This window comes from Phascolarctos cinereus, unplaced genomic scaffold (genome assembly GCF_003287225.1).
Source record: "Phascolarctos cinereus isolate Bilbo 61053 unplaced genomic scaffold, phaCin_HiC Scaffold_575;HRSCAF=1205, whole genome shotgun sequence".
Lineage (NCBI taxonomy): Eukaryota > Metazoa > Chordata > Mammalia > Diprotodontia > Phascolarctidae > Phascolarctos > Phascolarctos cinereus.
Window position 1 is genome coordinate 1 of NW_027555930.1, and position 24,312 is coordinate 24,312.

Genomic DNA, 24,312 nt, shown 5'->3' on the forward strand with positions numbered 1-24,312 from the left:
GTGCTTTTGCTTCTCTGGGTACACTTTGTTTCCTTTGCAGAATGTAAGCTCCTTCAGAGCAAGAACTGGATTCATTTCTGTCTGTCTCCGCAGCTCCTAGCACTGGGTCACAGTGCTTAGGCAATGCTGGTGGAAGGATTGACTGACATGTAAATACTGTTTCTCCCAAAGCACATGAGCTCCTTGAGGCAGAAACTCTTTGAGTCTTTGGACCTCCCCCCACCCCGGGTTTAGTGGAATACCCTGCCCATGACACAGGTCATCCCTTTTTTTCAACTTAGTCTAGGATTCAATTCAACCCAGCATTGATTAAGCTCTTACTATTTGAGTCAGCCAGGCATTTATTGAATGATTGTGCCAGGCACCAGACCAGTGGCTGGGAATACAAAGAAAAGAATCAAAAAACCCGTACACTTCCCGGTTCTTGCCTTCAGGGAGCTTATTTTCCAATCTGGAAGACAGTAAGCCAATAACGTTGCACATACAAGATGTATGCTAAAGAGATGGAAGGTGGTCTCAGATGGAAGAGGTGGGATAGGGTGGGGAGAGAACTATGTATCAGGTACTGTACCATGGTCTGGGGTTACAGGGACCAGAAAAAAGGCCCTTCCCACAAGGAGTTTACCTTCTCCTTCAGAGATATAGTATGTAAACAGATGATTTTAAAAATTATTTGATTGTTTAATTTTGAAAGGGGGATGCAATTTCAAAGGAATTTCAGAAGGGAGGGAGACCTAACAAATTGGGAGAGGGGGAGGATCATCACAGGTCCCAAGTGGGAGATGGCATCTGAATTAAACATCCAAGTGCTGAGGGAGTGTATTCCAGGTATGAGAGACAGTCAATGTAAAGGTAGGAGAAAGAATGGGAACAGCAGGCATGTCAATTTGTCTGGAATAGAGTGCGTGAGAGGTAGTGATGTGAAATTAAACAGGAAAAGTAGACTGGAAGGTGAAATACCAAGTAGAACATTTTGATTCTTAGGGTGATTAGGGAGTCACGGAAGACTCTTGAGCAGCGGCAGAGTGACGTGGTCAGGACTGTACTTTCATGAGATCACTTTGGCAGGTTGTGGAGGGTGGATTGTCAAGGGGAGACCAAATAGGAGACCAGTGCAATAGGACTGAAGAGAAGGGCTGGGAGCTTGAATGAGGCTGGTGAGTAGAGTGAAGGGGACAGGTGCTCAGGATACAATGAATCAACAAGATGTGGGAAGAAGTTGGATATGGGACAGCGAAGAGTCCATGAGGACTCTGAGATTGCAAACTTGGAACTGGAAAGATGGAGGCATAGATTGTAGAAATGGGAGGTTTAGGAGGAGGGGTAGGTTGGAGAGGAAAGATCATGGGTTCTGTTAGGATTCTCAGCCATGGCACATCCAGATGGAAATGTCCAGCAGACAGTGGTGATGTGAGCCCGGAGCTTGGCAGACAAATGTGGGCCAGATATGGGAGTCATCTGGGATGTGGGATGATCCTAGCTAGGGGGAGCAGAAAAGGCATGAAGCAGAATCAGCCAAGTTATTATCAGGTGGAAGGAGGAGCAGGTGGGAGAACTGCATGCTGAAAACCTAGAGGAGAGAGTATTCAGGGGAGAGGATGGTAGGCTCAGTCCAAAGCAGCACAGAGATGCAGGAAGAGTGAGGAAAAGTGATTGGATTTAGCAAGAGAGAAATTCCTGGTGGCTCAGAAGAGGGCACTTTCAGTCAGGTGGTAAATGGAAATCAGATTGCCTGAGGGTGAAGAAGTAACTGTGAGGTGAGAAAGTAATAAAACATGAGGGAGAGTGAAACCTGGAGGGCTTCCTGGAGGAGGTGAGTTCAGAACTTGAGGGGTGGGCTGCAAAGGAGACACCTGACATGAGCTTCTCCTTCTGTCTCTTGACCTTCCAGCTTCCAGCAGTGGGTAGAGCACTTCCATGAGAATCCAAGCATCTGAGGGCTGCCAAGTGACAGTTGTATCAGCCGGACAACTACCTTGGTGAACTGTGGCCCCCCTCTTTGGTAAGCCAGACCCTAGAGAGGACGGAGAGAAGGGCCCCAGCATGACCTAATGTTCTCTCCATGGTGAGTTGGCCCATTCTTTCTTCGGGGACTCTGTCCCTATCCCAGATGTTCTGAGGTCCTTTCCTTCCTCTCCCCAACTCTATCCTCCTGGGAAAGGGCCACAGAAAGAGCCCATCTACACTTCCTCTGGAGACACGGAAAGGGACGTCCATACTGGCCTCAAGAAAAACATCCTTCCCAGAGACACAGAGACATCCTCCTCAGGGACACAGACTTCAAAAGAGACCCCTCCCTACACTCTGAGAGAAACCTCTCCAGAGACAGAGTGACCCTCAGACACACAAAGAGAACTCCAGAGACAGAGAAACTCCACTAGAAAGACGACCCAGACAGAGAGATTCCTCCAAGGACAGAGACACCTTCCCATCAGAGATATGGAGAGACCTCTCACAGAGACCAACGCCATGCCACCTGCCCACCACTGAGATACAGTGTCCAAAGACACAGAAACCCATCCTCCAAATGTGGAGAGGTACACTTCCCTTCCTGCCTGCCCACCTAATATGTGGAGGGAGCCAGCTGGGACCCAAGGTCAGCTAGTGATGAGCCCTGGCTTCTCCCCCAGCTCCCTAGCTGACCATCTGTCCTGGCTGGGGCCCTCAGAGAGCGAGCCTGCTCGGGAGGCAGCTGCAAATGCTCTTGACCATGTCATCCACCTCTCACCGCGCGTCCTGGCTGACCTGCTCTTTCAAGAACTGCAGGTCAGTCTCAGGAAGCCTCTGGCCCCCCTCCCAAACTGACTAGAAAATGGGGACCTGGGGGTTGTGACAAGGGTCACATCAGGATCAGGCCGAGGTCCAGCTGAGCCAGAAACTGGACTAAGACAAAGGAAGAGAAGAAAGAAAGGGGACACAGAAGAATGGAGGGAGGAGATCGATGTTTACACAGAAGGTCCAGCTTGGGGAGGGGGAAGGCACAACATGGGTCTGGGCCTAAGCTCCCACAGGCTGCCACTGCCTATTGACTGCTATACTCAGGAATATGGAGGCCTGTGGCTGTGCCTGGGCCTGCTGGTCCAGGGTGGGTATGACATTATAGCTGCTTTTGTGCCTAAGTCTGTGACTCTGTGTGGAATCGGTGGGCATCAATTAGGTGAGTTTCAGCTTTGGCTACATGTGTGTGCTCAACCCCTCCCACCTCATGAAGACAGTGATGGGCTCTGGGATCCCTATCAAGGCTGGAAGGGGGCAGAATTCCTGGTTCTTCTACCTATGGACTCATGTGTGGGTGGCACCTGAAGGGAGCTCTGAGTCAGATGAACTCTGATCTCTCCTTTCTCTGGACAATTCCAGTCCCATTCTCCAAAGTGATGTACAAGTAGCTGACCAGCTCTGAGGTCTGGATGGCATTGTAGGGACCCTGGGAGCTCAAGCCTTGGCCCTAGAAGAATGCATGACCAGCCTTATCAGGTATGAATGGACATGTCCACAGGTGGGAGGGAGGGATGATTGGACAATGAAGGGAGAAAGGCAGAAAATAGAAGGCAAAGGATTCCCCCTCTTCTGGTGCCTTTGCCCTTCCTCCTTCTCCTCTCTTCCAAAATTGGGTCTCTGTGACTAATCTAGCCCAATCTACCCCCATATCTATCCTCCTCTCTCTCTCTCTCTTCTCTTCTCTCTCTCTCTCTCCTCCCTCCCCTGCTCTTCTCCTCTCCTCTTTCTCTCCTCCTCCTCTCCTCCCTTCTTCTTTCTTCTTCTTTTCTCTTCTCTTCTTCTTCTTCTTCTCACTCTGCCTTTCTCCTCTCCTCTCTCTCTCCTCCTCCTCTCTCCTCCTCCTCCTTCTTCTTCTTTCTCCTTCTTCTCCTTCTTTCCCCCCCACCCTCTCCCCCAACATTTCCTCTCTCTCATGCCCTTCTCCATCTCTGAAATATCTCCTCCTCTCTATCTCCCTTATATCTCTCCCATTTCCATCACCCAATCTCTCCCCTTACATCTCTTCCTGTTCTCATTTTCCCCATCTCCTTTGTCCTACTGTCTCCCCATCTCTTTCCCTGTAACGTCCCATCATTTCGTCTCATCTTTATCCCCTCTGTGCCCCTCCAATATCCCCCCATCTTTCTCCTTCCTTCTGTCCTGATAATCTCTCTCCCCTGCCCACATCACTGTGTCTCCCCTTAGTACTCACTCTGATATGTGCCTATGCCCTGGTGGGAGCTGCACCAAAGGCCCCTGGTGCAGTATGTGGAGATGTATTGCAGGGGCCTGTTCTGGGTGGGTTTCAGAGCTGGGGGTTCTAGCTCTGGCTTCTGGGCTCTAGAGATAAGGATTCCAGGATTAACTTGGTTCAGGGGGAGGCTGATTCTGGAGCTGGATATATGAATAAAGCTCCCAGAACTGTGTTGTGACCATGCCTAGGGTTATGGATCTGTGTTTGGGGTTTCTATAGTTGACTTTTGGGCTGGTGAGGACTACAGAATTTGATGGGCTCTAGCCTGCAGCACTTGGGGAGAATATTGGCTCTAGATATGTTTAGGGGTAGGGCTCTGGGATTGAACTAGGGTGAGAATTAAGCTGGGGGTGTCAACCCCCAGAAACAGTTGGAGAAAGAATGTGGGTTCTCGATATGAGTCTCTGGGTTCTAGAACTGCCTTTGGGAGAGTTCCAAGCCCCATATCTGGATAGAATGATTGTTCTGGACCTGGGTTGGATGGTGAGGATTCTGAGACCTCAATGATATCCCCTCATCTCTCCCAAGGAGGAAGCATGTGGCTGCCCTCTTAGATGTGAGGGCTCTCCAGGGTGCAGCAGCTCATTATGAGTTATTGGCTGTGTCTCGGGGCCTGGAGCAGAGTGAGAAAGGGACTCCTGCCCTTCCCAGGGACTGAGTTTTTTCTGCTGACATTCCTATCCCTTGGCCACCTTTCTGTCTGAGCCTCCCCCTCCCTCTTGCCCGACTCACTAGGCCTGATCTTGCCTGCCTGCCCAGCCACTGCCCTCGGCACCCTGCTCTGCCTCATGCCCAGCCCTGAGCACACCTGGAATTCTACAACCTGCCTGTGATACTGCTGTCCCAGCCTGGAAGCCTATGTCTTCTCCCTTTCCCCTAACATCTGCTGCTGAGAAAGATTCTGACCCCAAGGATGGATTCAGTCCCTGGGTTTCAAACCAGGTCATAGAGTAAGGATGTCAGAGCTGGGAGAGTCCTCAGAACAGAATGTCATAGCTAGAAGAACTCTAGGAAAGTGGAATATTGGAGCTGGAAGGGCCTTTAGAACATGGACCATCAGAACTGGGAGAACTTTTAGAACACCAAATGTCAGAATTGGGAGGAACTTAGAACAGAGAAGGTCAGTGCTGGGAGGCACCTCAAAACATAGAAAGTGAACGTTAGAAAGTTAGGACCTAGATCAATAATCAATCAATAAACATTTATTAAGCACCTACTACGTGCCAGCCACTACACTGAGTGCATGGACTATCAGGGTGGAAGATACATCAGATCATGGAGTTTTATTCCCTCATGTTAGAGACAGGAGAACTGAGGCTCAAGAGTGAGGAAAGGGACTTCTCCCTAGGTCACACAGCAAGCCAGTGGCAGAGCTGGGAGCCAGGGCTGCTCCGGAGTTAGGGTAGGTCCCATAGAAGTAATGGAGGCTGTGCCTTGCTCTGCCCATCCCATCTCTCTTCCCTCTAAATGTCTTCTTGGTGGCTGCTCATGTAATAAGGAATGTATGATGATAAAATAAATATGTTTCTAACGAGCAACTGAGGCTGAGTTCTGTTTTGGAAGGTGGGGGTGGATGGCAAGTGGGGAGGCACCAAGCAGGCCCCTGAGGCAAGGTCGGGGCACCAAGCCCTCTCTCCCACATCGAGCTGGGCAGAAGTTAGGGGTTGAACCCCAAGGTGGCTAGGGTCCCTAGCAGGAATCTCCCTGCAAAAGGAAGAAGGCTTGGCCTTCCCTTCCAAGGACTCCCAGTCTGAGCAGGAAACATGGCCCTATGCCTTACCACTGGCTGCTTTAGTCCCCCCCATAGACGCTCCTTTCTGAAGGAACCTCATTTACATCCTATATCAGAGAAGGGAACAGTCTGGGAAGAGGAAATGAAGGGTTCCCCTCTTACTCCTCTCCTTCCCTCAAAGGTTTCAATATCTAGGATATAGGATAAGATTTAGAGCTGAAAGGGATCTCAGAGGCCAGATGTCAACCCTTTTACAGATAAAGAAAACCAGTTCCCAGGAGTGTAGGGAGTTGTCCAAGGTCACAAAGTTAATGAGTGTTAGAAGCAGGATTTGAACTCGGTGCTCGTGAAAAGGGGCATCTGGTCTCAGCTGAACTCCTCACACACCCTGCCACACCTGAGCTGCCACACTGGCTGCTTCCAAGAAGCTTCCAGGGCCAATCTCGCCAGCATGGGAGTTTCAGGGAGTCCTACAGACAATGGAGGGAAGGCAGGGCCTTCTCCAATCTCTTCTTCCCAGTCTCTGGCCTTGGGTAAGTGGGTAAGCTCCCTTGGCCCCAGCTAGGAGTGGGAAGTTGGGCCCTGCCCCTACTCTGCCTCACTATGAGCCCTGGCCTAGGTCCGACTCCTTCCCTTGGTCTCCGTTTCCCCATCTGTCTAGAGGATTTGGCCAAGGCACCTTTGGCCATCCCTTCCTGCCCTGACACTCCGGGATTTGGTGACTCCCTGCTGGGTCCCCAGAGGCCCTGGGACAGAGACAGGAATATGATTTCTTTCCTTGTTTTTCTTCCTCAAGGGGAAGGGGAAGGGAGATAGCTAAAGGCAGCCAAGAGGGAGGGCCGAATTCTGCCCTCTGGGAGCCACCCTCCCAGCTTCCAGCTAGAGTGTTCAGAGGGGGGTGAGGGGAGGGAGCTGTGGTGGTGGGGGAAGTGCAGGGGGAGGGGTACAGGGGGAGAGGGCTGTGACATGCATGGGGGGTGGCAGGAGGCGAAGGCGCTCTGCTTGTTCTAAGGCAGAGAGCCTTGAGACCTTTCCTGCCTCTGCCCCTCCCTGGGTGGGTTTGCTGAGTGCCTTTGAGCAAATGCATTCCCCTCTCTGAGCCTTGGCTTCCATGCCATTGGAAAAATGAAAGTGGCACATGTGGAGGGCAATGGCCCAGCTTGAACCCAAGACCTGAATGTCAGACTAAGGAAGATTGTAAGGGGACTGGTCCCAGGGGCTGGCAAGGAATTTTGGAGATTCATCAAAATCCATGCCCTCCCACCTAATTTTACAGAAGGGAAAATGAGACTAGGAACAGAAAGTCACTTGGCCAGGGTTACAGAGCAAAAAAGGGATTGAGCTCCAGACGGGAACCAGAACTCCTGGGGCCTGTAAATTTCACAGTGTATGAACTCCCCTCCACCCTAGCCTGGAGTCTGTGACAACTTCTAAGTGGGGAGCTGGCAGGGAGGGAGGATGAGGGAGGGAGAGAAGGAGAAGGAGGAAGACGAGGAGGAGGAAGAGGAGGAGGAGGAGGAGGAGGCCTCCTCCATCTCCCCCATCACCCCCTGCCCTTTCTGCTCTCTTGGATCACTTCAGTATCTGGAGGGGTGCCCATGGGCAACAGAGGTCAGGCTGCCTCTCCTGGGCCCCACTCAGCAGACCTGCGAGTGATAAGGGGTGGAGGTGGGGTTCAGACCCAGGACTCCCAGGGCGACGGTGGGCTGCGGTGGCACCAGGATGTTGGTGAGTGTGCTGGGCCATGCAGCTATTGATAAGATGGATAGCTGGCTAAAGAGAAAACAATTTATTATAACAAGTTACAGCTATGGCGTCTCAGGGCTGGTGTTTCTCCTCAAAGGGAGTCTAGAAAGCAGGACAGAGGGATGAGCCAAGTAGAGGAAACCCCTCTGTTTGCCCCCCTCTTCCCACCAACAGCAGTCCCTGCCCATCCCCCAACAAAGGGCCTCCAATTGAGCCCCCACCTCCTTTCCACAACTTTTTCAGGATCTTCTGGATGCATTGAACAGAGAGTAGAAGAACTTTAAAATCGGGGTGCTGAATGTGAAGTTGGAGGTCAGGGGCCACAGCAACAAGCTCTGAGGAAAGTAGGGAGCACAATGGTCAGGAGGCAACCTGGCCTCAGCCTGGCTCCCAGGCCCAGAGAACTGGGGCCTAGGGCACTCCCATCATGGCTTCCTCAGACACCTCCAAGAAGAAACAGAGCCCAGCAGATGACTGCTGACTTTTGAATATTTGCCATGAAGCAGAGTGTATTTACCTTCATAAGTATTTCCCAATTATATTTTAATCTGGTTTGGGCAGCACTTTGGTGTTTTTCAGTCCAGGAGTTCTGATATCTCTAGACCACATGATCTCTAAGGCCCTCCCAGCTCTGACATTTCCTGCTCTAAGGGCCCTCCCAGTTCTGACATTCCCTGTTCTAAGGTCCCTTATAGTTCTGATATTCTCTATTCTCAGGTGTTCCTTCCACCTCTGATAGTCCAAGATTCTTCCACATGAGTGCTATATATTATACTGCCAGTCAGCCAGTAAGCATTTATTAAGACCTTACTATGTGCCAGGTATTGTGCTAAGTGCTGGAAACACAAATACAAGCAGAAACAAAGACAATCCCTAGCTCAAGAAGCTTTGCTTCTAATGGAGTGCTAAAAAGAAGCTGAAAAATGGGAAGAGAAAAGGTAGGGGAAGTTCTATGCAGATGACTGCAATGCAGCCTGGAGAGGGCTGAAAATAACTGTTGCCTGGGCCTTCCCCTTACAATGGAAGTTCTGGAAGGAACCAATCAATCAGGAGGTGAAGCCTCACAGGGCAGAGAATGCTGAGGATGAGGCAGCTGGTAATGCAGTGGATAGAGCTTGGAGTTAGAAAGACCTGAATTTGGGGCAGCTAGGTGGCACAGTATCTGAAATCAAAAGGACCTGAGCTCAAATCTGGCCTCACACCAAACACTTGACAATTATGCTGTGTGACCCTGGGCAAGTCGCTTAACCCCAGCTGCCTTAAAAAGCGAGAGAGAGAGAGAGAGAGAGAGGAGAGAGAGAGAGAGAGAGGAGAGAGAGAGAGAAGAGAGAGAGAGAAAGAGAGAGGAAGGAAGAAGGAAGGAAGGAAGGAAGGAAGGAAGGAAGGAAGGAAGGAAGGAAGGAAGGAAGGAAGGAAGAAGAAAGACCTGAATTCAAATCTGTTCTCAAACACTTACTAACTATGAAACCCTGGGCAAGTCACTTAACCTCAACCTGCCAGAGTTTCCCCACCTGTAAAATGGGGATAATAACAGCACCTCCCTCCCACGGTTGGCGTGAGAATCAAATGAGATATTTGTAAAGGGCTTAGTACATAGTTGTTGTTATAGCAATGCTTCCTCCCCTTCCTCTCATCTACTCATTTCTGGTCCAATTGTGTCCCAATCGTAACCCCATTTGGGGTTTCCCATTTCCTTCTCCAGATGAGGAAACTGAGGCAAACAGGGTTAAGTGACTTGCCCAGAATCACACACCTACTAAGAGTCTGAGGCTGAATTTACCCCCATGTATTTCTCCTGTATGAATTAAGAGAGGTTACCTTGTGTTCTAATCTTCATGTTGCTAACAAATACCTGTCTGGGAGGCAGCCTCTGGCATATACAGTATCAACCTCATTTAACATTGTATAAATTATGTCCCTACTGTTTCTAACGCTTTGGTATTATCTGACATGCTGTAGAGTACACTCTGTTCACTTCAAGGCTTCGCACACAGCAGGTACTGGATAAATTCACCCTCTGTGCTCGAGAACCCTGGGACTGGGGTGCACAGTTCTGTGAAGGGGAAAGAGTCAGATGGCCCGGGGTTCTAGTCTACCCAGGAGGCCATTGAATCCATCCCACACAGGAACAGAATACTTCACTAGAAGACACCCAGCACATGCTCCTCCAGCCTCAGCCTCAAGACCTCCAAGGAAGGGAACTCGCCTCTCAAGGCAACCGGTGACCTTTGCAACAGCTCTTATCCTCAGGAAGTTTGCCTTGATCTCAAGCCAAAACTGGCCACTTTTCAGTCCCTTCTTCCCCTTGCCCCACCCCACTGCCAGCCCCTCTGCTCCCAGGTCTGCCCTCTGAGGCCAAAGAACAAAGCTAATTCCCTCCCTACATGCAAGTACTGCAAAACAGCCATCATGATCCTCTTGTGTCTTCTCCAGATTCCGTACCACCAATGCCCTCAGCTGATGGTATACTCTGGATACCAAGCCCTCCTCTGTCCTGGTTTCCCACCACTGGAAATTTTCCATCCCATTAATGTCCATCTTAAACCATGGTGCCCAGGACTGAACACAGGCCTCCTCATGAAGTATGTGGGACTACCACCTCCTTATTCCTGAGAGCTACTGCCCCACTTTACATGGTTCAATATCAGCTTTTTGGGGCACCCCATTACATGGCTGACTGATACCCTTTCTGGGTTTCAGCTTCCTATTCTGTAAAATGAAGCAACTGGATTCAAAGTGGTCATGCAGATAACTTGCCAGCACTGTAGTCTATGAGTATATGATAAAAATTATGTTTCCTTTAAAAATAAAAACATCTAAAATGGCTCACTGGGGCAGCTAGGTGGCACAGTGAAGAGAACATCAACACTGGAGTCAGGAGGACCTGAGTTCAAATGTGACTCCAGATCTTACTAGTTGTGTCACCCTGAGCAAGTCACTTAACCCAATTTCCTTTTTAAAAAAAAATAAGCTCACCCATCTCTCTGCATCCTTGGGCAAACTCTAGACAAAGTGATAAACTCCTTAGCAGTCAGTTCATCACCCTAATTTTAGATGGAACCGTGGGAACTCACCTATCCAGAGTCCATTTATCTAATGTCCTAATCTCTAAGAAGTCAGCATTCAGGAGCCAACCTTATTATTGCCTTTTGTATTTCTGTCTTTTGCTCCAATCCCTTAATTCCATCAGTCACCCTGCCCTTCTCTAGTTAACTCCATGTACCCTTCTAATCTTTTTTTAAAAATTAAATGAAATCTATTTCCTCTCCTTCCCACTTTTCCTGTTTAAAAAGGAAGGAAAAAAGCCCTTGCAATAGTATGCCTAATCAAGTGGAAAAAATCCCACACTGGCCATGTCCTAAACCTTAGGTCTTGTCTGCACCTGAGTTCATCCCCTTCTGGGGATCGGGGAGGTGGTCCATGCATCTCCAATCTGCTAATTCTAATCTTCTTGGACTTAGAGAACCAGAGCACCAAGGTTGTAAGAATTTTGTGTTGAATAAGAGCCAATAGGTTTAGAGTAAATACCCAGTGGGTTCTCCTTGAAGAAGATTAAGAAGCTTGCATGCACATGCACACATTTTGGAGCTAGGTGTTTCTTTTGGGGTCTTGTCATATTCTTGATTTGTTCTGGACCAACGACTTCTAGAGAACAGCATATCAAATAACTAAGGCCCAGTGACCTCAATTGGAAGGACAGAGTTCTTTGTGAGCTGACTTGTAGCCACCAAGTTCCACATACCTGCACTCTAGGCTGTTGATAAGAGCCCTAAACATCAAAGTTACCCACAGTGGGTTCTAGGTAACTACATCCTGCATCATTGAATTTTATAGAACTGGCTGCATTCCTGACAACCGAGTTCTAGAGAGTCATGCGCCCTATAACTGAAGACCCCCCCTCAAAAAAAGCCAAGGTCTTAGGCGTTTGGTCAGATGGGCTTTGGATAAGTGAGTTCCCATTGACCTATATAATTATGACAACTGGCACCTGGGAATGGGTTCCAATCTGTAAATCTGGGGGAGGCATTTCCTTCAAGGCCTCAAGACTCAGTATCAGACCCAGGGAGGGGGGTTGCTCTGATGACTTTCTCAGAACATCTGAGCCCTCCACAAGCTATGTGGCTGAGAGGCTGAGGGGCCAATGGGACAGCATTGACAGACAGGCTGTGGAACCCTCTCAGTGCCCCAGCAACTCAACAACTCTAGGCTGCAGACAAGCTGTATTGGGAGAGGGAAGGTCCTCACCAGGATTCCCTACCTCCTATGAATCACAGGCCCAGGAGCTCATCCTCTCCAAAAGGAGGACTCAGAGCTGTGAGGACCATGGAGATCACCTGATCAAGCCACTCTCATTCACAAGTGGAAAAAAATGAATTCTGCAGATTTAGGTCTCAGAATCACAGATTTAGAGCTGGAAGGGAGGTCCCTGAGACATCCACCTAATTTTACAGATGAGGGAACTGAGTCTCAGAGATATTCAGTGCCTTCCTCAAGCCCTCACAGCCAGGACTGGAATTTCCTAATCCAGTATACTTTCCTTGTAACAAACCCTGGGCAAGGTGACTGATGAGGGTCCAGTACATGGCAAGGCTAGGATTTCAGCCCAGGTCTTTTGAATCCAAATCCAATGTTCCTTCCATGACACTATAACTGGGGAAGACATCTGACTTCATTCATGCCTCCCATTCTTTCCACAACCCCATGCTTTGCTCAAAAAACCCATTATCCCCCTCACCCCAATACACACACCACACACACCCCAAGGATCACCTTCTACCAGTGTGTACAGATAGGATATAATGGCTAGAGCACTGAACCTGCAGTCTGGAATACCTGAGTTCAAATCCAGCCTGTGTGACCCCACAAAGGCCACTGAACATCTCTCTAACTCAGTTTCCTCAACTGGAAAATGAGGATAATAACAGCACCTATCTTGTCAGGGTTGTTGTGAGTACCATATGAGATCTTTGTAAAGGGGTTAGCAGAGTTCCTGGCATGTAAGAGTATCCTTCCTTCCCTCCTTAGCTAACCCATCACGCCAGGAGTTGGTCTGGACACCTTCCCTATTAGTTCAACCCAATGGGCACCCCAGTCACTTACGTGGACAGAGTGTAGGAAACACCCCCAGGTGAAGTTAGAGATGCCTACGGTGTCCAAGGCTTCTCTGACAAAGTCATCTGAAGACTTCACCAAGAATTTTGTGGGTGGCATCTGGCTCATGTTACTGGAAACTACCAGAGGAGTAAGAGTCTGGAGAAAGGAGTTGATGACTAGATGGAAGGGTCATAGTTCTCACTCTGCCCACCTCCCAAAGGCTTCCTCCCCTATAGCTGGTCAGCCATATTTACCCCCACCCTTCTGCTACCTCACCAAACCTGCTGCCTCTCACCAATCCCACTTACCTTGGCCCCCTTGCCCTCTTCCCAAGCTCTCCCCCATCTCTGAGCTCCTCACAGACTTTCCCATCCATCTCTTCAGGCCCTAACAATCACACAAGCACATTCACACTCACACCCACACCCATACCTGTATGATGACTCCAGAGGACTGGTATTCCAAGGCCACAGCCCGAGAGAAGCTATTCATAAAGGCCTAGAGTGAGAGAGGGTGATCACAGAATTTTAGCATCAGAAGGACCCAGAGTACAGTTAGTGGAACCCACCCCTGAAGAGGAATCTTCACTACACCCTCAATGAGAAGTAGTCCTCCAGCTTCTACTGGAAGACCTCCCAAGATGGGATGCTCACTACCTCCCCAGGCAGCCTCCACTCTGGGGCAGCTCTCATTGACAGGACCCTTGTTCTGCCCTGCACCTCATTGCTCCTGGTTCTGCCCTCTGGGTTCGAGAACAAGACTGGTTCTTGTCTACATGACATTCTTCCAAGTCCTGGAAGAGTTCCCAAGTCCTGCATGAAGCCTTTTCTTCTCCTGGCTAAATATGCCTGGTTCTATAGACCAATCAAACAGCTAAGAAGTATTTAATAGCCCACTCTCTGCAGGGGTTCTTCTAGGCACTAAACATAAGATAAAAACAGAAAGCCAAACAACACAAAACAAAAACAACCAAAACAATCCCTGCCCTCCAGAGGCTTCCATTCTATCCTGAGAAACATGTGTCCATATGTATACATATCAAACATATGCAGCTAGTGGCCCAATGACAGAGTGCTGGACCTGGCTTCAAGAAAATCGGAGTGCAAAGCCTGCCTTAGACAAATACTGGCTGTGTGACCCTGGGCAAGTCACTTAACCTCTGTCTCTGTTGGCCTCAAATTCCACATCTATAAATGGGCATAATAAAGAACCACCCCCAAGTTTTTGTGAGGATCAAATGGGATATTTTTAAAGTACATTGCAAACCTGCAAGTCTTATACAAATACTAGTGACTATTGTTTATTTAATACCAAGTAATTGATAGGTGAAGCACCTGGGGCAGTGTGAATGATCAGAAACGCCTCAAGTAGACAGTGCCAATTGAGCTGAGCTTTGGAGGAAGCTGGAGATTCTAAAAGCTGGAGGTGAGTAGGGAGAGCAGGACAGAAATAGAGCAGGTGGGGTGGGTGGGGAGTACATTGTCCTCTGTGGGCAGCAGCAGGAAAGTCAATTCTGCTGGGCTCTAGCATGCATAGTACATAGGAGACCACATAGTCCAGCAGCAAGAGGGCTGGATTCAGGCTGGCCTCAAATCCTATTTCTGAAACCACTTTGTGACCATGGGTAAGTCACTTAAGCTCCCCAGGCCTCAGTTTTCCTCTGTAAAGTGAGGACAGTTGGACTAAATGATCTCTGAGGCCCCTCCAGTTTAGAGCAATGATTAAATCCCACCATACTACTTGCTACTAGCTGGATGATCATGGGTGAGTTACTTCTTTTCTCTCGGTCTCAGTTTCCTCACATGAAATGAGGGACAGCCTCTGAGGGCTATTCCAGCTCTCCATTTCTGATCCTACTGTGCTCATGAGTAACAATGCTGGAAGGAGTTGCAAGCCTGGCTATGAAGGTTTGAAACACCAAAGAGGGAGTTTGTATCAGACCAGATTCAAGGTCCTGCTGGTTCCCATCAGCACCTTCTCCAGCTCATCAATGTTCCATCTAAACTGTGGCACAGCCTAACATTGCCTCTCTTCAGGGATAGTTCCCAAACTTTGTAATTCAGTCATTTCAGTCACCTCAACTCTTCTTCACCCTCTTGGTCACAAAGAGTGAGACACTACTAAAATGACGATTGACAAAACTTAGCCGCAAAATGGCAAAGATACTGGAGTGATTTGCCATTTCCTTCTCCAATTCACTTTACACATAAGGAAACTGAGGCCAATAGGGTTAAGTGACTTACCCAGGGTTACATAGCTAGTAAGTGTCTGAGGCCAGATTTGAATTTAGGAAGGAATCTTCCTGACTCCAGGCACTGTAGTGCGCCACCTAGCTGCCCTATGGTTCCGAAACAATAGAGGAATTTTTCCACTGACCTTGACAATTTCCTGTGTCATTCAAAGTCTGGGTCAGATTTCTCCTTTCTAGGAAGTCTTTCCTGACCACCCTGGCCCCCAGGGCTCTTTGACCTCTCTCAGCTTTTCCACAATGTTTCTGGATCAGATTGGCTACCCTTCCCACCCTGACTCTTCTAGGAAGCCTTCCCTGCCTGAAGGACCCCTCCAATGAGGTCACAAAGAGTTGGGCACAACTGAAACAATTCAACAGCCTATTTCTTGCCCATGTTCTTGCCCAGGTTTCTCTGACTCTGGGTACAGCACTCTACCCACTGCACTATGTAGTCTCCTATCTATGCCACACATACTAGAAACCAGTGGGATTGGCCTTCTTGCTACTGCTCACACAGGCTCAAGGAGCTTCTATTCAATCTAGAGAGAAAATAAATCCCTAAATATTTGTTGTTATTTTTTAATCTTGTCTAATTCTTCATGACCTCATTTTGGGTTCTCTTGGCAAAGATACTGAAGCAGTTTGCCATTCCTTCTCCAGCTCATTTTAAATGAGGAAACTGAGGCAAAAGGGTGAAGTGACTTGCCCAGGGTCCCACAGCTAGTGTCTCAGGCCAGATTTAAACTCAGGAAGATGTCTTCCTGACTCCAGGACAAGCCCTCTGTACACTATGGCACCACCTAGGGTCCATATTCCCAATAAACCTCATCAAAATCAACACAAGGCCAGGTTGGTTTTGGGGGTTTTTTTGAGTGGAGAGTGTGGGTGGGGAGCCCAAGTCTGAGAGGCTCAGAAGAAGTTTCCCAGTTTGGTGAACAGGCCTCATATGGCATATCCTCAAGCCCCTCACTATCCTGCTTGCATTTCTTTGCATGTTTTCCTATCAGTTTTCTTCTAAAGGGTAGTGCTCACAGTTGACTGTGAGAGTCTTGATGTGGTGCTGCCAGAAGAGTACAGAGAGATACGACTGCTCACCAGCTTGTTCCTGGAGCCAAGATCTAGTTAGCTTTTTGGCTGCTATCACAGTGATACTAGATACTGAGCTTGCAATCCATTGAAACCTCCAGTCTTTTTCAGATAAACTGTTGTCCAACAAAAAACTGGATTTCTGCACCTAATGTAAAGCTACATTCATCCCTCCATAGTTTCATCTTATTAGCCTCCACCCAGCCTGTCATGATCCCTTCACTTCCTGGCTCTGTCATCCATTCTTGTTGGGGGTGGGGTGGCAGTAACCTGGAGAGAACACTGGAGGCAGAAGGACCTGGCTCCAAATGCAGCTTCACACACTTCCTAGCTGTATGACCCTGGCCAGCTCACTTCAACTCTATCTGCCTCAGTTTCCTCATCTATAAATATGCATAACAGCAACTTCCCAAGGTTGTTGTGAGGACAAACTGAGATAATCTTTGTAGAGTACTTAGCACAGTGCCTAACACATAGTAGGCACTATAAAATGCACATTCCCTTCTCCTTTCCCTCCCAACTTTGGGTCACACATTGAATAAACATTTCATCTTGCCTTCATCAAGTCAATGATTTAAAAAAAAAACACTTAGCAGAATAGGCCCAAGCACAGATCCCTTCTGGCACTCCAGGAGAACTCTTTCCAGTTGATATTATCAAACTATAAATGATTAACTCTTGATCTGGTCATTCTAGTGATTTGAGACTCCTGCACTTAATACTTACAATAGTTAGCATTTTTGTTATGCTTACTCTGTTTCAGGCATTTCACTAAGTGCTTTACAATTATCTTCTCATTTGATCCTCAAAACAACCCTTGCAGGTAGGTACTATTATTATCCCCATTTTACAGTTGAAGACACTGAGGCAAAGAGAGATTAAGTGACTTGCCCAAGGTCACATAGCTAGTAAGGCTCTGAGTTCCAGACCTAGCACTCTGTGCATGGCGCCCCTAGTGGCCTCAATCAAGCTACCATCTAGCCACATCTCTCTCTTTTCCACATCATGAGATATATTATCAAACACTTGGGTGAAACCCAGGTAAGTGCTATCTATTGAGTACCCTTGATCTCTGCTAGTTTTGTGCACCTGTCCTAAGAGGAAATAAGGTTATTTTGGCAAGACCTGTCATTGCTGCAGCCCTGCTGGCACTCTGTGACCACTGGTTCTTCCTTTGGACACGGTTCCATCTCCTGGGGTGACAAGAAAGCTTCTAGCCAAAGGAATTCTGGAGCCTCAGGACAAAGGATATGGTAGAGTGAGAGATCTCTGGGGGTCTGCTCAGGGCTCAGAACATAGAATGTTAGAGCTGGGAGGAGAAATGTACAGATTGAGGACTTTAGAACAGGGAATACTGAGGAGGGGTACATTAGAATAGGAAATGACAGAGCTGGGAGGGACGTTACAAGAGAGTGTGTGAGGGACAGGAGGGGCCTTCGAGCATAGCATGCCAGAACTAGGAGGGAGTGGTCAAGATAGTAGAGTTACAGACCAGGGACCAGCTGAACTCTCCCAACATTTCCTGCCAAACAACTTTAAAATATTGCCTCAAATCAAATTTTGGAGCAGCAAAGCCAACAGAAGGTCATAGGAAGACATTATTCCAGCTTAAGACAACTTAGGAGGTCAACAGGAAAGGTCTGGAACCTCGGGGTGGATAAAGGCCCAGACTGTGACAGGGGCACCCAATGGTGGGTCTTGCAGCTGATTGCAGTGACAGTGGCAGCTTTGGGAGCTCTCAGCACACAGATGGTAAGGGGGTGGCACAAATGTCAGAAACAGATTACAAGGGACCTTTGGGTGGCACTGGGTGATTGGCAACTCTATGGCCATTCACAGTTCTGGGTAGCAGTTCTAGAGTGCATAGGAGTGCTGGTGGACAGTCACAAGGGAGCAGGGACCTTGGTCACAGTTCCAAGGCAAAGAGAGGGGTAGTGCTTGTGGCTGCAGGAGAATTGGGGACCTGGTCACAGTTCCAGAGTGGTGGCTCTAGGGGAGCAGGAGCCCTTCCTGGGTCAAGCCCAGAGAGCAGATCAAGAAAGCAGTGACCACACCTCTCCCCAGATCATACCACCTTGAAAGAAATGAAAATTTAGAGACTCTCACAACTAGCTCTGAAACAGAGAAAATAAAACAGCGCCTCTCTACCCCAGGAGAACAGAACCCAACTTTAATGTCAGTTTAAAGTCAAGAAGTAGGCTGGAAAAATGAACACACAACAAATTAAAAAAACCTTGACCATGGTGGAGGGAAGACCAAACAAACTTAAAAGAAGACAACAGTGTATTTATATTAAATTTTACAAGGTTAAAAAAACTAAGAGGGACCTTAGAACATGCAATGTCAGGCCAGAACAGAGAATAACAGAGCCAGAAGGGTCCTTAGAATAAAGAATATCAGAGCAGAGAGGAGCCTCACAACAGAGAAAATTAAGGATGGCTTTAGAGCAGAGTAAGTCTGAACTAGGAGAGTCCTTAAAGAAGGGATCATCAGATTTGATAATGTTATTGGAACAGAAAACATCAGAACTGAGAAAATAGCACATGAAAGATGAGAAGGCCCTTAGAATATGGAATATAAGAGCTCTGGGTGGGATTGAGGAGGTAAGAGAGTGTATGGTAGCCTAGAACAAAGACTGTCAGAGCTGGGAGGAGACTTAGAACACACAACGTTAAAGCTGGAAAGTACCTTAGATTATAGACTGCCAGAACCCGGAGGGACTTTAGGATACAGAACGAAGAATCTCAGAGAGGAAAGGGCTTCCACAGAACATGTGGATGTTACAGAATCCCAGAGTCCTCAAGCTCGAAGGCATCCCATCTAGAAGGCATCTAGTACATCCCACACGTGAGGAATCCCTTCTATAATGCAACTGACCAGTGGTCACCCAGTTTGACTTTTAGTGAGGGACAAACTACTGTCTTGCAAAGAAACTCATTCTATTTATTTAAGGCTCTGATAGTTAAGAAGCTTTTCTTGATATCATGTCTATATTAATTGTTATTGAGTTGTTTCGGTCATGTCCAACTCTTCATGAGCCCATTTTGGGGTTTTCTTGGCAGAGAAGCTGGAGTGGTTTGACATTTCCTTCTCCAACTTATTTTGCAGATCAGTAAACTGAAGGAAACAGGGTTAAATGACTCGCCCATGGTCACAGAGCCAGTGTATGAGGCCAGATTTGAACTCAGGTTTACCTGACTTCAGGCCTGATGCTCTATCCACTGTGCCATCCAGCTGCCCCAAGTCTAGATTTGCCTCTGCAACTTCTACCATTATCCCTGGATCTACCCTCAACAAAAAGAGTAGAATTGCTTTTCCATATGACAGCCCTTCAAATGCTTGGAGACAGCTCTCACAATGCCCTGGCCTCCAGTCACTTCTTCCCTTGGCCAGACACACCCAATTCCTTCAACAGATCATGATGTGGTAAACACCGAAAGACAGAATGGAACAGAGCCAATCTCCCTTCCCTCCCATGGTTTTACTACCACCTTGATAGCGATGACTCTCAGAATACAACCTTTAGCCCTGGCCTCACCCGTGAGCTTCCTGCCTGTTGCCTCCACCTGGAGCATATCCAGAACCAAGACGACCTTTTTCCTTTACCCCATGCTTCTTTCTGACCTTAGTACCGCCATGCAACCATTCTCTGATAAGAACCTTAGGGTTAGCTTTGCTCCTTCCCTCTTCCCTCTGCTAGGATCCAGTCAGCAACCAGGTCTTCTGCAGTTCATATCCTTGGTATCTTTCCTATCCCCTCCTCTCCTTCTAGGGCCACTACTGTGGTTTGTGCTCTTACCACCACCTGTTTAATTCATCAGAAGAGCCTTCTCACAGATGTTCCTAGGTGCACTCTTTCTCTCTACCCATCTATCCCTCAAATTTTACTCAGGATCATTTTGCTTATGCACAGATCTGTCTACATCAATTGCCTCCTCAGAAACTTTTAAAGGCTCCTTGTTGCTATTAAGTAAAATGTAAATCATCCTCTATGTCCCAGCAGAAGGAAAGCTTCTTTCACCGAACATACTGTCATGTGCTTGAAGACATTTCTAGGCCAAGCACCCACAGCCCCTCCAATTAATGCCTGTATTTCCTAAAAATCTCACTCCCCTCAGCCCTCTTATGGATCTTCTGGACCTCAAAATATTCTCTTCTTGCTATCTGCTCTGGAAACTTTCCTCAGCCCCTGGGACCTCCTCACTCTAGAGCATCCTTCCAACCTTGCTGCCTGCTCACCATGGAATATTCCTCTGCAAGGGCGTTTGCCAGATCTCACTGACCAGTTCCAGCTGGAGTCTGCTTTTGGTGGAGATGCCTAGACTGCCTCCTTTTTATATTCAGGACTTTCTGGATTTAACAATGATGACCCTTCCCCATTCCCCAAGCCTAGGGCAAAGATTGTTTATCTTGCTTGTGCACATATCCCCACTGCTTATCACAGAGCCTAGTGAGACTTTAATAATTCCTTAATGAACTCTCGTGTCCTTCCCTCATGTGGCAAGCTTTGTCAGTGCCAAAAGGCAAAAGTGAACCTCAGCTTCCATTGCTATGTCCAAGGAGGCTCCTGGGGCCGCACTTGGTAAGGGGGCACTCAGACTTTGGCTGGTTTCATTTTATTACTCTGTGAGGCCCCCCATTAAGAAAATTACTGAACCCACAGTGGTGGTGGGTGAATATGGGTGAAGGGCTTAGTATCTACTCTCTGGTTTTATATACACTAGAACTGAAACTCAGAAAGCTGGTTGCCCAATGACTTTGAGGGAATCAGGGATAGAGGGGGCACTCCCACCACCCCACTGCTCTCAGCTCCACATGGGACACTCTGTTCATTCCATCCCCATCTCTGAACCTCTTTCTTCTTCCTGGTAACTTGAAAGGGTCTGGGACCCATTTACCTTAGTAGCCCCATATAATGCCAAGAATGGGGAAGGCTGTCTGCCAGCCTCAGAGGATATGTTGATGATGACTCCTCGTCCCCTGCAGAATCGGAGAAGAAAACTGAGAATGGCAGAATCAAAGGCAAATGAGTGTCTGGGGGTGTGTGTGAGATAGGCGAGGAGGTCAGTATGGATGGGAAGCAGGCCGTAGAGATGGGGAGAAGGGGATGCCTGGGCCCCTACCTGACTACCATCTGAGGCAGGATGATCCGGGTCATCTGTGGAGGAAGAAGGCTAAATCTACCCAATGATCCACCTTTGGCATACTGCCTGAACTCTCCCCCATGTCCCTCCCTCTACTCCCTTCCATCCCCTGCCAATGATGTTTCTTGTCTCTTCTGCCTCAGTCTTACCTGAACCATTGACAGCATGTTACAATTCATCATGTCTGTGAAACTCTGGGAAGACAGAGGACACCTTTTATTTTTCATGGGCCCAGAGTCTCTCACTTCCCCCAAAAGCAACCTGGCCATGAATTCTCAGGTTGGAGTTTGCTGAGACATTAATGTCTTTCTCAACCTTCAAGGCTCCCCCCACCCGCCCCCCCATCAAGGTCCATCTCCTCTAGGAAAATTTCCTAAGCACTCAAATCCCTCCCCCCAAGCTTGACCAAGGCCCAATTAAAACAAATGATACCACATTTGTAAATAAATACACAGACAATAAATAGACTTAAACTGGAACAAATTGTCGGAATTTTCAAGGCAACATTTTCTCAACATTGGTTATTATTATGGCCACAGAAGCAAGGGGAGCTCACATTTCTGACCTGATTTAAATTTAGAAAGCACTTTCTGCCTGTTAGAAAGGTGGCAGAGTTGGGGGTGGTGAGATAGAAGGTAAGATGGAATAAGGAAGGGGCACATAAAGAGGGCAGGATTAAGAGAGAGAAGAAGAGATGGAAAAATGGAGAGAAATGGAAAAGGGCATGAGTTGGGCGGGGGTGGGGGGATAATGTAGCTTCCTCTACCTTGCCTGATTCTTCACATCCATTAGCTTCTGGGGATTATCTTGGAGCTACTCCAACATTGTTCACTGGAAAAAAATCAGATCAGTACCACAGAGCAAGGGATGAGAGGAATTCTGGGGCAGGACTGAGAAGGGAAGAGGAATGTGTACCTAGAATGCCGATGTCTAGGCCCTCCAAGCCTCTCTCAACTGTCTCATAGATCTCTAAGCCTCCACTGAAGTCCACCTGGATGACTCTTGTTTCCTTACCATGGAGTCTCTCTGTAGGAAAACTCAGAGAATTCAGAAACAGAAGCTTAATGCTGCTCCTTATTATATAGATGAGGAAAGGCCCAGAGAACACATGGGACTGACTGGCTCAGGCTCACACACAGCCCGTGTCTAGCAGAGCTGTGTCCAACCTGAGTCTTTTGGGTTCCAAATCCCACTGTGGAACCTTGACCAGCCTCACTTCTCTCCCATGGCCCTCCTTTCTAGTGCAGCCCTCACCAATGTCCTCTGCCTCCCGACGTAACTTGCTGAGATCTCGGCTCACCAGTACAACATTGAGGCCTCTTCGGGCCAGCTGTATGGACACAGGAGAATGGGGAGACTGAGGGAGTGGGCACACAGAACCTCCCAAACCTACAGAAGACTCAAGAAGGTCCATCCAAATAAGCAGGCGTGCATAGGACAAAGAAGGATGTGGGGAATTCATAGGAACCCCTGAGCAGAAACACTCAGGACAAATATGGATTTACTTGTCTGTCTGTCTTTGTATCTATCCTATCTACTTCTCTTTCTATTATCTATTCATCTTTGTGTATGTGTGTATCTATTATGTATATACATTCACATGTAACATTAATTACACATTTATATGTATTTACACAGAATCCCCCTGCAAACACATCCTGAGGCTCTAGAAAATAATCAGGGCACATAGAAAAGAAAGCATATGGAAAAACACCGAATGCATGGGACCATGTATGTGGAATGCAATGGAATAGAGATGTGGGGCCATGTCCAGGTATACTAAAGACAGATTCAGTTGGCCCCAGGCCACCCCCCCACTTACCTCATGAGCATAGCTCCTGCCGATTCCGCTTGTGGCCCCGGTTACCACTGTGAGAAGAGAGATCTGGGAGTCCCTGGGGGAACCCTCTGGAGGACCCACCCAATGGGAGATCCCAGGAAGGGCAGGAGAGAGCCTCTACTCTCCACCTCCTCCTTCTGAGTTCTACTCCGTGGCCCAGGAATTGAAAAGGACTTTAAGTTTGTGCAGTGGACTCAACCTGGAAATGGAGTCTGCACAAGGGAATGTGCTTGCAGGGGCCTGCAGCCCTAGGGGCTCCCTGAATGTGAGCACATACATATGCAATACTGAGATCAGAGGACCTCAGATGTAAAGCCTCCCAGGACTCTGGAAATCATTTAGTCCAGCTGCCCCAGTGTTAAAAAACTACAAAAACAAAAAAAGCCACCCGAGTCTCAGCCTCCTCGGGTTACCCATGTCATGGAATCAGATTCAAGGTTCAGACAGACCTTGGGGCCCCTGGTCAGACACTTATTTTATAAACAAGGAAAGTGAAGCCCAGAGTGGAAGTGACTTGCCCGGGGGTCACAGGGGTCCGAAGCAGCTTGACTGAATTTTGAATCCAGGTCCTGGAATCCTCCATCCATGGTCCACAGACTCTTCTGAGGCAGCAGGTCACAGGACCCCTATCATCAGAGCCCTTGCCCCTTCCTCCCCTTGGGCCCTTTCCCTCCCTCCTTCTCCCACACACCTGCCCAGGCCCCTTGTTCCTGAGAGAAATGCCAAGGCCCAGGCCAATCTGGGGCAGCCCATAGACCAGCAGGGCATGGCCCAGCCACCAGGCTACCCGCAGAAGCCACCAGGTTGCAGCCACAGTGCCGAGCATTTGGAAGGCTGAGCCACCTAGTTCCATCCACGACCCCATTCTGGACAGGACAACCTGGAGGTTCTTCAGGACAGCCTTGGTGAGGGGCAGGCTCAGCTCTACAGAATCCAGAGGATGAAAGGCCACAGGATCACCCAGGTCCTAAGGTCTGAGGGGGGAGGGGTCACCTGGCAATGAAGGACTGGTGGAACGCCCAGGTGGAATGGTAACGGGGCGGGGCCGGCCAGCCTAAGACCTGGCATGGAGGAACCCTGGCATCCTGGAAGGAACCACAGCGATGCCTGGTGACAGCATTGGTTGTACATGATGGGCAGGGATTTTGGGGACTGTGCTCTGTGCCCTTCCTCCCACTGTATCCCCCATCCCAAGAACACTCGGCCATC

At 48.4% G+C, this 24,312-nt stretch overlaps 1 protein-coding gene across 1 annotated transcript; it reads right to left on the reverse strand.

Annotated features, from left to right (window-relative positions):
- Window positions 1-7,737: 7,737 nt before the first annotated feature.
- Window positions 7,738-24,101, reverse strand: LOC110204542 (very-long-chain 3-oxoacyl-CoA reductase-B-like). The gene is given in 12 exon segments (XM_078154546.1): window positions 7,738-8,044; window positions 12,810-12,959; window positions 13,236-13,301; window positions 21,018-21,099; window positions 21,243-21,277; window positions 21,413-21,457; window positions 22,072-22,094; window positions 22,179-22,289; window positions 22,518-22,593; window positions 23,086-23,132; window positions 23,795-23,812; window positions 23,815-24,101. Coding segments are annotated over 12 exon segments (903 nt in total). The 5' UTR covers window positions 23,969-24,101; the 3' UTR covers window positions 7,738-7,948.
- Between the last annotated feature and the right edge of the window lie 211 nt (window positions 24,102-24,312).